Source organism: Hippopotamus amphibius, chromosome 14 (genome assembly GCF_030028045.1).
Source record: "Hippopotamus amphibius kiboko isolate mHipAmp2 chromosome 14, mHipAmp2.hap2, whole genome shotgun sequence".
Lineage (NCBI taxonomy): Eukaryota > Metazoa > Chordata > Mammalia > Artiodactyla > Hippopotamidae > Hippopotamus > Hippopotamus amphibius.
The window spans coordinates 62,446,466-62,460,730 of record NC_080199.1 but is presented as its reverse complement, the minus strand read 5'-3'; the positions used below and the strand labels follow the sequence as shown (position 1 = coordinate 62,460,730).

The 14,265-nt window shown below is 35.9% G+C and overlaps 1 protein-coding gene across 1 annotated transcript in view; it reads right to left on the bottom strand.

Annotated features, from left to right (window-relative positions):
- The window catches only part of SETDB2 (SET domain bifurcated histone lysine methyltransferase 2), a 92,885-nt gene that overhangs the window by 43,688 nt on the left and 34,932 nt on the right, over nt 1-14,265 (bottom strand). The window contains exons 6-9 of the mRNA XM_057707207.1: nt 9,723-10,286; nt 4,246-4,362; nt 3,332-3,501; nt 1,624-1,843 (exon numbers count right to left, since the gene is read on the bottom strand). Coding sequence (XP_057563190.1) covers nt 1,624-1,843; nt 3,332-3,501; nt 4,246-4,362; nt 9,723-10,286 — 1,071 coding nt within the window. The remainder of the gene's footprint in view (nt 1-1,623; nt 1,844-3,331; nt 3,502-4,245; nt 4,363-9,722; nt 10,287-14,265) is intronic.

Genomic DNA, 14,265 nt, shown 5'->3' with positions numbered 1-14,265 from the left:
AGAACTACTCCTGATCAATAGTACACAGTATAGGCACAAAAACAGAAATACAGATCAATGGAACAAAATAGAGAGCCCAGAGATAAACTCACGCACATGTGGGCACCTTATCTTTGACAAAGGAGGCAAGAATATACAATGGAAAAAAGACAGCCTCTTCAATAAGTGCTGCTGGGAAAATTGGACAGCTACATGTAAAAGAATGAAATTAGAACACTTCCTAACACCATACACAAAAACAAACTCAAAATGGATTAAAGACCTAAATGTAAGGCCAGACACTATAAAACTCTTAGAGGAAAACATAGGCAGAACGCTCTATGACATACATCAAAGCAAGATCCTTTTTGACCCACTTCCTAGAATAATGGAAATAAAATCAAGAATAAACAAATGGGACCTCATGAAACTTAAAAGCTTTTGCACAGCAAAAGAAACCATAAACAAGACAAGACAACCCTCAGAATGGGAGAAAATACTTGCCAATGAAGCAACTGACAAAGGATTAATCTCAAAAATATACAAGCAGCTCATGAAGCTTAATACCAAAAGAGCAAATAACCCAATCCAAAAATGGGTGGAAGACCTATATAGACATTTCTCCAAAGAAGACATATGGATGGTCAAGAAGCACATGAAAAGCTGCTCAACATCACTAACCATTAGAGAAATGCAAGTCAAAGCCACAGTGAGGTATCACCTCACACGGGTCAGAATGGCCATCATCAAAAAATCTAGAAACAGTAAATGCTGGAGAGGGTGTGGAGAAAAGGGAACTCTCCTGCACTGTTGGTGGGAATGTAAATTGGTACAGCCACTATGGAAAAGAGTATGGAGGTTCCTTAAAAAACTAAAAATAGAACTACCATATGACCCAGCAATTCCACTCCTGGGCACATACCCATAGAAAACCATAATTCAAAAAGACACATGTACCACAACATTCACTGCAGCACTATTTACAATCGCCAGGATGTGGAAGCAACCTAAATGCCCATCAACAGATGAATGGATAAAGAAGATGTGGTACATATATACAATGGAATATCACTCAGCCATAAAAAGGAATGAAATGGAGTTATCTGTACTGAGGTGGATGGCCCGAGAGTCTGTCATACAGAGCAAAGTAAGCCAGAAAGAGAAAAACAAATACCATCTGTGAACTCATACATACGGGATCTAAAAAAATGGTACTGATGAACCCAGTGACAGGGCAAGAATAAAGATGCAGATGTAGAGAATGGACATGAGGACATGGTGTGTGGGGGGTGGGGAGGGGGAGGGGCCTGAAGGTGAAGCTGGGATGAAGTGAGAGAGTAGCACTGACATATATACACTACCAAATGTAAAATAGATGGCTAGTGGGAAGCTGCTGCATAACACAGGGAGATCAACTCATCTGATGGGTGATGACTTAGAGGGCTGGTATAGGGAAGGTGGGAAGGTGGGAAGGAGTCGTGGGAGGGAGGGGATATGGGGATATATGTATAAATACAGCTGATTCACTTTGTTGTACAGCAAAAACTGGCACAACAGTGTAAAGCAATTATATCCCAATAAAGAGCTTAAAAAATAATATATAGTATAGATCACTCTTGATTGGGTTCATAAGATCTTACTCACATAATAGGCTCTTTGGAATTATTATTGAGCTTAGGTGGACATTCCTCAGTCACAGCACTTCTAGGATGTGTCTCCAGTTCTAATGGGATAACTTCAACCTCACAATCTGCAACTTCTATTTTCCTCTTTTTTGAAAACATATTTTTCATAATATTCTCTTCTTTTCCATTTTCATCAATAGCATCAGGTTTCTCAGTGTTAGATCTGCTTAGTAATCTTCCTAGAAGAAAAAAGTAAAAGAGCTTAAAACGACAAAAAATAACACAATTACTAACAACAAAAGGGCATCTCTTCTACTCTATTACTAAACCACCCTGTAAGGTACACCTTATTTCTAGAATGAAGATAAACACTAACTCATCCTAGAAAACCACTGCAAGAAATAATATATAAAAGAGCAAGAAGAGATTTCATATCTTCCAGTATATCAAAAAATATAGGGCATCTAAAAGTGTCTGTTGTGGTATAACATGAAAGAGAAGAGATTTAGCTACAATAATATAAAACAAAAATACAGATCAGAAAGCATTCTAGAAAATTAGAGAGGTGAAATCTAGTCTTAAAATTGCAGCTTTTGTGTCTAGTTATAAATGCTTTATCATTTAAAACCTTTACTTTTTATAAAGTGACCTATTTAAATCTGTGGTGATATGTGCCTATTCTCATATTAAGCCTTAGTGTAATTAAAATCTTAGTCTGAAGTTTACACATTTTCTTTCAAGGAACTCAAAATTATAATTAATAAGTCAAAATCAGCAGCTAGATCAGAGAGATACCTTAGGTGCATTTTCTAGCAATGCAGATAAAGCCAATGAATGATACTTCCTGGATATCATTTGGCATTTTACGGGCAGCTGACTTTCACCAAAGGGTTATTTTGAGAAATATGAAAGATGAATGTCTAGGCAAGTTGTGTAATATGTGTCTCTGTAAGTGCTGTGTGGCAGGGATCCAGGTGTGACTATTCTGAACTCTGATAATTCTTGCCCTCACTGAAGTGAACCTGGAATTTCAGACTAGGAGGGTTGCTCTAGTCCCTGCTGCCTAGCACATTTCCTTCAGACTGCCTCGAGAGCTGTGTTTCTCCAACCTTTCTCATTTCATGGTACACACAGAAAGTAAGGATTTTTGCCTGACACTCTGGGGTAAAAGGAAGAGACTGCTAGAGACCAACGTGTCTGGCCTGTGGGATATGGTCTGAAAGAATCAGTAATTGCAAAACTGTAACACGCTGGTTGGCAAGTTTTGTTCAGAACGTGGGTAACTCTCAAGTCCCTGAAATGCAGTGCACTGCTTTGCCTGAATCATCACCTGAAGGTATTTATTACAACGTTAACTTGTTAAATTCTAATAGCTCAAGACATTGAACAAGACAGTCTTTGATTAATAATCTTTACATTAACAAATCAGTCATTTAGATTTCCAATTTAAAAAGCTTTTTTACCTAATCCCAAAGCACCTGCAGCCACAGTTATCACAAAAAATGTGATAACCCAAGTTTTATCCCTTAGCCTTTCTCTCTTGGAACACCTGATACCTCCCCTAAGGTATTTCATCCCTTTAGTGCTCAGTTTCCCAGTCACTTGTCTTCTCTGATGCTCCTCCTATATATTATTGTTCTTGTCCCTGCTATAAGATCTCAGTGGCCCTGAGATTCAGAAACGTAGATCTTACTATAGAGTAATGTGAAAGTAAATCTTTGCCTTACCTGAATAAATGCAAACAAACGTCCCTCTGTCAATGTCATCTAGGCAGCGTACTCCCCATCCCTTCTTCTCAGTTTTGAACACTTGTAGCCTCACTTGAGGTCCATGCTGGACAACTCGGTTTTGACACATTCGTCGATTACACTTGCACAACAGGCTACATTCATAAATGCTGGCAATAAAATACACAACAGAAAAATCAATCAGACATCTTAAATTAAAAGCAAAAGCACTTTATATTGTTACCTCACCGATAATTACCGAGGGAGACAGACTAAGTGTGAAGGCTCCTAGAGCTAGACTGCCTGGTTCCCATCATAGCTCCAGCATTTACTAGCTGCGTGACCTTGGATTAACCCTCTGTACTTCAATTTTCCATTTTTAAAATGGGGATTATATGATACTGCCTACTTCATACGGTTGTTTTGTGAAGATTAAATGAGTTGGTATTTACAAGGTGCTTGAGACAACGCCTGGCACATAGTAAAAGTTAGCTCTTTAAAAATGTCTGGCAATGTCTACAAAGAAATTGTCTGGGAAGGGAAAGTCTAGGAAGGAAAATTTTCTGTTTATTTTTATTAGTAACAACCGTGAAAGGTTGAAAATTCCCAATTCTCAGACGGGCTTTGCATAGTATATTTCTTAATGGGGAAACATCTACCCAAAGTAAGCTAACCCTAGCGGGGTAAGAGTCAGCCTCAAAGCAGATGAGTGTCAAGTATAGTCTGTATGTTACATGCATGCTCTCTGAGTTCCATTTCCAAGAGCAAATATACAGGTTTTTTAATTTCTTAATTTAGATTTTTGGTATACGAAATTAAGATTTAACAACATTTACAAGACTATAGGCCACAATAATAAAGTACCCTCCTTCAAAGATATAAACACCCTGCAACAAATCCCCAAGGTATCTTACCCAGTAGGTATCTGTCTCTGCAGTCTTTTATATTTATATCCAGTGGTTATTTTATTACTCGACAAGGGGCAAGTCTTAGCATTCTTTGCTGTCAGTTGAAGACATGCACATTTTGTTCTAAAAGGAAGGCAATGGATGGAGAAGTCAGAATAAAAAAGCACCAAGTTAACTAAAGACGCTGTCTTGGCAAAAGTGTAAAGAATGTAATTGTATTTAGAACATTTGTTTGGCTCATGGACTGTTAGACTTCTTTCCTAAATAAAAAAGACCTCTTTGAAAGATAACATCTACCAAATGTTTATAAATAATTATAGATTGCCCTGTACCTGTTTGCTCATGAAATAAAAACCTTACGAGTTCGAATTTTAACTTTTCAAAAATTCCTTTCATTTCCTACTCAGCAAAAGCTTCTTTGTGAAAATTTTGTCTGCTCTCTCACAATGGATAAACTTATGTGTGTCAAACTCAAAAGGGCATATATGGTTTTGTAAATGTCTTATATTCTCTCTCCCTCCAATGGCATGCAAATAGATTGGGGAGACATGTTGCGTTATCTGGCTACCGCAATCTATTTTTCATAACATTGCTAACCAGTAAACATGCAACCACAAAAAAATTTTCCCTCTAACTATTTAGATGACTATCTAACATGACAGGGACTTATAACTGGATAGGGAGTAAGGAACCTGATTATCTCAGCTATAAACCAGATATGTGACCACTGGTAAGCTGGTTAAAAACCCCTGAATCCTATGTCTCCTATGTTGAATTGTAAGTGACTTTAAGATCTTTTCTTCTATGATTCGCTTCTGTATTTTTCTATATACACATGTCAGAGTGGTAACTACTGTTTGAAACAGAAAAAAAAGCAATAAATTCATTAATTTGAATTCTATTTACAGGTACAGAAACCGAATGTTGCTTTTTTCAGTATGAGTTTGTTTGCAAAGTTTAAAAAGTACAGAAAAATACAAACAATATATAATAAACACTCATATTTTGACCATATAGAATTTGCTGTCATCATTTTGTCTACTCCTTTTATCTGTGCATTTACAGTTGACCCTCGAACAACATGAGTTTGAAATGCGTGGGTCACTTATACGTGGATTTTTTTCCTCAAGAGTAAATACCACAATACTACACGATCCACGGTTGGTTGAATGCTCGGATGTGGAACTACAGGTATGGAACCACTTATATGGAGGGCCAAGTACGTTATATGTTACATTTTTGACCGATATACGTTACATGTTAGGTCAGTACCCCTAACCCCTGCATCATTCAAGGGTCAACTGTAATTTAAAACATATATACTGTACATATGATCTTCCTTTTAAAAAAAAAATTACAGATAAAACCAAACTCTCAAGAGGTTTGGTGAGGCATCCTTTATACTTTTACATAGAATGTATTGTTTGAAAAAAAGTACTACAGTTTTTACCCTACAACTTGTTTTTTCATTCAATATAATGTTTTTGAGACCCATTTGTGTTATATACAAATCTAGCTGGTTCCTTTTAAGTTTTCCACAGCATTTAGACATACAATTAAGTTGCTTGGTATACAATTAAGTTGCTTCTAGTTTTCAATACAACAAACAAGGCTGCAATATCCTTATTCCTATGCACATGTGTAAGCATCTCTAGAGTAGTAGCTTTCAAATATTTGTGACTATGACTCACAGTAAGAAATGTGTTTTCTTCATGATCATACAGAGGCATGCATATTTATATGTGTGTGTACGTGTATAAGCAGAAATAACAGTGGCATGAAACTACGTACCTTTTCATGTGTGATACACGTGGGTACTTTCTGTACTATTTAATTTTTAAAATGCTAGTTACAAGTGATTTTACATCCTATTAAACCTGTAGCCTGAAAAACAATGCCCTAGATAGACTTAAAAGTACTGCTGCTGGCAAGGTATGCATGTCTTCGACTGTTGTGTAATTGTGTGAACACCCTCCTCCCTCCCCCCAAATGACTGTCTGGCTTGGTACAGAATTCTAGTTTTACATTTATTTTCCTTCAGCATTTTAAGCTAATATGCCTCCTTTCTGTCTTCTATTATTTCTGATGACAAGTGTGTTATCAATCTATTTTTCTTCTTTTCTGTCTGATAGTGTGAGATTTACTCTTTGTCCTAGATACTTTTTAAGTTGCATCATGATATATTTAGATATACAGTTCTTATTTTCCATTCCTACGACACAGTAGACTTTTTCACTCTGAAGGCTCCTGTCTTTCTTCAATTCTGGAAAATTCTCAGCTATTAGCTCCTTCAATGATGCTCTTTTCTTCTGAGATGTATGTTAGAACTTTTCATTTACCCTCCATAGTTTTTAACCTGTAAATTTATTTTCCCCATATCTTTATCTCTTTGCATTCTGGGGGAATCTCTTTAGTTTTCCCTTGAAATTCCCTAATTCCTTCTCCAACTATACCAATGCTACCATTTAGCCCATCTATTTAGTTTTTTATCCCAATGACCATATATTTTATTTCCCATATTTCCAAATGATTCTTTAACATATACAATATACTTAAAAAAAATAATCTTTTCTTGTTTCATGGATGCTAATATTTATCTCTCTGGACATTTTAAACATACCTAAAGTCTCTTTCAGTCAGATTCTACAATTATCTCTGATTCTTCAGGTGTGAATTGTGCCATTTGTTGGGACTTATGCTTCCTTCATGGTCCTAAATGTCTTTGTGTGCTTTGACTGTTTGAAATCATACTTTATATGGAGTTTACTCCTGGGTGCTCCTCTACACTGGCTGCTTTCCTCATTGCTCTGGCTCCAACCTATGGGTTTCACAGCTCTAAACCCAGTTATTAATACAATTCCAGGCCTGGTGAGTTATTAGCCTACTTTCCCGCCTTGTGCAGCTCCCCATTTCCATCCCTCCAGAGAGCTCAGTGCCCATTCTCTGCCATGCATGGGACATGTTTAATTCCCATTCCTGTCAGGATTAGAATCCCTGGCTATAGTGCTCATGTCCAATTCCAGATCCCAGTGGGCTTCAGCTTCTGCCTATTTGGTGACTTCTCTTGTAATTTCTGATCAATAGATGAAAATATGTATGCTGGTGGTGCATGTTACATGGGGGTTAGTTCACACAGCCTAAGGCAAAAATCACATACGAATAAGTGAGAATCACATAAGAATACGAATCATATAAGTCAAAATTATTCTTCAAAAAACCCCGTTAAACTGACCATAAAGTACAGTAAACACTGTCCAACAGTTTTTTCCCTCCAGCACTGAAAGAGATTGGGCTTGGACAGATGTACATGGGTTACATTTAGAGGCAATGCTTAAACAACAACAACTTAAATGTAAACAGAATAAAACTTAGCACAGAAAAAGATGAAAAAAACAAAACAAAACAAAAAACTTAGCACAGTGAGAGCTTTCCTCTATGACAGACCTAAAGGAACTGAGCCAAACTGAGGTAACAGCAGATTTATATCTCATCTCATACTCCTGAGAGGATGGTGAAAATTACTATCTATGTAATTTAAATTATTTCTCTTTCTCTCTCTCACACTTTTTCTTTCTCCTAGTACAGGCAGCTAAATTTGCACTAAATTAAATGTACACAGAACGCAACTCCACTCTACATATGCAAACCTACAAATACCAGTAAATTACACACACTTAAAACAAAATGGTTGTTAAAGTCTTAATATATTAGAACATATTTTCATTTTTTTAATGGAATGTTGATTTTATGATCAGGAGAGGCACCATTAACTTCCTAAAAAGTAGCAAGGAGGGACCTCCCTGGTGGTCCAGTGGCTAAGACTCTGCACTCCCCATGCAGGGGGCCCGGGTTCGATTCCTGGTCGGGGAACTAGATCACACGTGTCACAACTAACAGTTTGCAGGCCACAGCTAAAGGTCCCACAACTAAGACCCAGTGCAACCAAATAAAAAAATAAATATTTTTTTTAAAAAAGTATAAATACAGCTGATTCACAGTTGATTCACTTTGGTGTACCTCATAAGCTGGTACAAGAGTGTAAAGCAATTATATTCCAATAAAGAGCTTTAAAAAAAACCATAAAAAATCAGTACACAGTAACTCAAATAACATTTTTTATGAAAAATATTTTTTAAAAATATTTACTGAGAAGAGTGTCATTGCTTTTAAGTGTGCAAATCTCTTTTGTTTTAATAGATGATACATCTGCTTCTGTTGCAGTATGTTGTTTTTGCTAAAGTATATGAAGAAAGTTTGAAGAAGTAGTTTTCAGATAGTTGTGGGTATTCTTTGAGGCTACAACAAAATATGACAAGTGGTAATTTTTTTAAAGTTGCTTTCAGTGTGGTATAAGAAAATCATATGCGTAAAATTTTGTAATCAATTTCATTAAAATCCATCATTCTGTCCTGCTCTTCAACCAGACCTTTTGCACACACATGATTATGTAACTTCATACAGTGTTCATTTTGAAAATATCAGCTTAAAGTTATACAGAACTTTCAAATGTTGGCAGTTTTCATCATATAGTTTCAAAAAATCACATGCTAATATAACCCCAGAATCTCATTTAAAATGTCTTTAAATACTAGGTGGCTATTAAGGTCCTGGTAACGGATAAATAATTTTCAAAATTCTCATTTTTGCTTAAAAGCTTGAATTCTATGTTCATAGATTATTGCTGTCGGTTGTTTTCTTTGAAAGAACAGGCTAACTGCATTCTTTTCATGAGAAAATATCTGGTAAATTCCCTAGTCTGAATAACCATACTTTGTCCATTTTTCTTTAAAGTAAAAAGTTTTTTTCCCCACCAAAGAAAGACTAATTCAGCTCACAGCTCAAACAAATGCTTTTCCCCCAGACAGGCAATGTTCTTTAATATGCAGTAGAAGTTCTAAGTGCAAACTTCCTATGTCATTAAAAACATATGTAATCAGAGGATGAGATTTAAAGAAATTAATAAATTTGCTGGTTCATGAAGAAAAAAAAAAGTATCAAGGAAATGATTTGCAAAAGTAAAATACAACATATAACATAATGGTTAGGAGCATGAGTTCAAATCCTGGTTCTTAAATTTGTTGACCTTATACTTGGCTTCTCAACTTCCTCATTTGTAACATGGAAATAATATTGCCTACCCCATGGGATTTTGTGAGAACCAAACAAGAAAATATATGTAAAGCACTTGTCACAGTGTTTGGCACAGTTACATGGCATTAGCTATAACTGTTGCTATTAACAGTATGGTACTAGATAAAAGGGAATACTTATCCTTGGAAGAAATATTCCCAAATTACTAAAATAACTGGTGAAGAGTTTTTTTTCCTATTGCTAATGAGAGAGTGCATCTTTCTATTTCAGATTCTTCATGAACTGGTTTTAGATAGACAGACACATAGACAAAACTGATACACAGCAGGACTTCTTGACAAGTACCCCTACATTCAGAAGGTTTTTTTGAAATGCCGTATTTTTCTACTCACATGTCTATGCAGCCCTCAGAACAGTCACATGAATCAGTAAACATGTTGGAAAAGCTGTTTAGATAATATGCTCGTGGCCACATAGTCTTTCTGTACTTAAACTGTGGAAGCTTTCTATTGTCAATTTCATTACAGAAAGAAATGGGCACCGATTCCACTCCATTGCTAATATCCACATCAGAAACAATTTCTTCTTGCTGTGGGTAATTCCGAGTCAACTGAACATAGGTATTGAAAGAAAAGTTATCTGTAAATAGAAAGTTACACTCTGTCTCAAGCAGGTAACGAAAAACTTCCTCCATGTTTCGTAGACTCCTTCCACAAGGGGTTTTATAACTCACGTGGAGTGCTGAAGAATGAGAGTTTGTCTTCGCATGTCGTCTTTGGAAGTGGCATTTGATTGGTAGCTGCAGAGGGTTTTCTCCCTTGAAGGTAAGTGGCATTTTCATCAGACAGGCACCAGAGCAGTCATGCTTTTGGTAGGATAAATTTGATGATGATTCTTTTTCTCTGAAGTCTCCAACTTTATTTTCCAGAGGGGGAATTTCTTTATTTACTGTAGATCTGTTTAAAATTAATTATGTATTAGTACCTCAAATTTATATCACAATCCCCATTTTTAAAAAACACTGCACACTAAGGTGGTATTTAATTCCTATTAGCTTCTTCTGAGACAACACTAAAATTAGCCAGATTCTGAAATAAACATCTATGTTCTGCAGCCATATAAAATTATACCTGAAGGGGTTTTTTTCTTCTGGACACGTGGTATTTTTTTCCAGGACCACTTCTTCAACTGGGTGTCCAATAATTCAGTTCACTTCTGACACTATCTACCTGGAGTCAGCATCAGATTTCAGAAGTTAAAGGGCTCAGTCCCATAAGACTGCCCCCTCCCTAGAGGCTGGAAGGTAGGGCTGAAAGTTTTAGGCTTCTAACCAAGGTTTAGCCTTTCTGGCATCCAGTCCCCCATCCTGAAGTTAACTAGGAGACCCTTACCAAGTCATTTCATTAGCACACCAAAGACATTCCTGCCGCTCAGGAGATTACAAAGGTTTTAGAAGCCATGTGCTAGGGACCCAGACAAAGCAAGTATCTTTCTTACTATACCACAATCTAATTTCAAAATATTCCAGAAAGCTGTGATTATAGCTGTAAGTTTTTGCTACATCTACACCAATAGCACCTAGCAAATTTAGAGTTCATTTAGGACATGAGTTCAATAAAGACCTGAGGAAGGTTATGTCTTCAGACAAGCTTGGTTCAAGCAACAAACAGTAAGGGCTAGCCAAAAAAATAGCTAATTCATTAAGAATTATTTATGCTGTTTTTTTTTTTTTTGCCTTCAACAATTGTACCAACTGAACTTTCCCCATAATATATAACCCACCCGGTCTCATATCAACAAATCTGAAAATGGTAAACTACAGGAGAAAATGGAGAGGTTATTGACTTTAAGAAAAAAAATCTGTTAGGATTCCACGTGTTTTGAACTCAGGTTTTACACTTCCATAAAAAAGCCCCTAAGTTTTGTTTTGCATAATATTTTCTATCTACCTCTAGGTATCTGTTATTTATTATAAAAGTAACACAGGTATTTTAGAAAATTTTTTATACTCACTATATAAAGCAGCAGTGTCCAACAGAACTTTCTGCATCGATGGAAATTTCTATATCTGTGCTGTCCAATGGGTTAGCCACTAGCCACATGTGGGCACCGAACACCTTTCAATGTGGCTACTGCAACCAAAGAACTGAATTTTAAATTTCATTTTAATTAATTCAAATTTTAATAACCACATGTAGCTAGTTGCTACCATAGTGAATGCACAGTTAAGAGGTTCCTCATCTTTTTTTCAGCTGGATAGTAATCCTCTGCACAAATTCCACAATTTATAAATCTAGTCTTCTATTATTTTCAATCTCTTGCTATTACAAATCACGATGTAATGAATAACCTTGTACATAATAATTTCATATGTGTAAAGATATCCCAGAAAAGGGAGTGCCAGGTCACAGAGTAAATGCATTAGTAATTTTGTAAAGACTGCTTAATTGCTCTCCATGGGGTGAGCCTCTCCAGTAATTTATGAGAGTGCCTGTCTTCACAGAGCCTCATCAATCAACGGATCTTGATACTTCTGGATTCCTGATAATCTGACAGTGAAAGGATGTTTTATAATATATATAGATATATAATCTTTTAATGCTGAAAACATTTGTTTCCAATTTTTCTCTCTGTTACTACTTTGATGAATATCCTTGTACATAAGTCCTCGACCAAATTTCTGATTACTACCTTAAGATATATTCCTTTAAGAGGAATTACTAGGTCAAGAGGAATATACATTAAAAATAACTTTTTATTAACAAAAACTTTCAAACATACACTTAAGAGTATACTTTTCTCATAAGGTCCACTGTTTCTTTGGGGAAGGAGGTAGGTGGTTGTAAAGATGACAATCTTCAAATTCTACCATTCCTACTGCCTCTTCTGGCTAGAGTTCTTTTATAAAGAGGAAATTTTCCTCATCAGTTCTTGGGTTATCCTGAGATACAGTTAGTATGAGCAAGTCAGATAAATGCTTGATTCTGTCTCTTTAACTACTAGTGTTCAGAATACATTGTATCCTAGCAACTACCAAAGTGACAGGTTTTTTAAATGTTATTATGAACCCATGGATTTTTGTATCTTTAACATGTTTAAATCAATCACAGTGATCATTCCTTTTGATGTTCAAACGGTGCCATGTTTGGCCAGTGAGAGCTCCATCAAGCTTGCTCCTGAATCTTTCTAACACAACAGGTAGTCTTTGATAGCTTTTTTGCTTTCTGTCACAGGATGTCTCAGGTTTGGAATCAGCCATTTCTCTAAGGGACTATGGTTCCATTTAATGAGAAATGACATTTAGAGACACAATCATGGTACTAGGAGGTACACACATTTTAATCAATATAGACTGCCAAACTGCTTTCCAAAAAGGCTGGACCAGTTTACATTCTCATAGCATGTATGACTGCTGATCTACTTGAATATTATTTAAAAATTTTTCATCAACTGGATAGATGAAAAATATTTTATTACCTTAATTTTTCTCTAAATAATATGAAATTTGAACATAATTTCATTTTATTGGGTTTTTTTTCTTTGGTTAACTGTCTATTCATTTGCTTTGTCCATTTTCCTATTGAGGGCTTGTTCATTCATTTGTTCATTTATTCGTTCATTCACTTTTCCATTAAAGATTTCTTGAGTGCCTGCTACATGCCAGGTGCTATGGAAACAAAGATGAGAGCTCTGTGATCTCAAGGAGCTTCATTTCAGGCAGAGAAGTAAGTACTTATAATAAAGTATAAATAATGTTATACATAATGTTATAAATAATGTTATACATAATGTTATAGAAAGACATCTATTCTTTATTATTTTTCTGGTTTTTTAGGGTTTTAATTTTATAATTAATTTTTCTATGGTTTGGGAGTCCAACTTCATCTGGAACTTATTTGGATGTAACATGAAGATCTAACATCCAACTGTTTCAGAGTCTTTTAGTGAATACTGTAATGAGTCCTTCTTTCACCTCCTGACTTTGACTTACTTGCTTAATCTATATCTCAAATTCTTATAAATACATAAAAATGTTCTCTTATTTTCTAGGCTCATTCTGCCTTTTGCCCTAACTGTTACTGAAAATTATTATACCAATACAGCATTGTTTTCCACAGGTTGATGGAACATGTTGGTATTTCTCAGGGCAAGCCCTTTCTCACTATTTTCTTCTTTTAAACATGTTCTAGGAGTTTTTTAATTTTTAAAAAAATGTATTTATTTATTTATTTATTGGCTGTGTTGGGTCTTCGTTGCTGCGCTTGGGCTTTCTCTAGTTGTGGAGAGCAGGGGCTACTCTTCGTTGTGGAGCCCAGGCTTCTTGGTGCGGTGGCTTCTCGTTGCGGACCACGGGCTCTTGGCATGCAGACTTCAGTAGTTGTCGCTCACGGACTCTAGAGCGCAGGCTCAATAGTTGCGGCGCACGGGCTTAGTTGCTGCGTGGCGTGTGGGATCCTCCTGACCCAGGGATCAAAGCCGTGTCCCCTGCACTGGCAGGCAGATTCTTAACCACTGCACCACCAGGGAAGCCCTCCGATTTATTTTGTTTTTTGAGATTACATTTATAAAGACTTGCCAAGTTAAAAAAATCCAAGTGCCTGGATTTCATGTGAAATTAAATCTAGAAATTAATTTGGGAAGAATTAGTATTTTTATAATATGCAGTTTTCCCATCCAGGAACAGGGTAAGTTTATCTGTTCATTAAAATCTTCAGTATTAATTTTCCTCAGGTATATACTTCTTATGATTAGTTTCATTTATTTGACTTTTTGGTATTGTGAGTGGGGACTTTATTTCCTATTTCCAAATGGTATAGAGTTTCATATTTTTATTTTATGTGACTATGTCACTAAACCCTCTTTTTAGCTGAATAATTTTACACTTGAATCTTTTCTAGAAGGATAAGATCATGTATAAATAATTTTAGTTTCTAT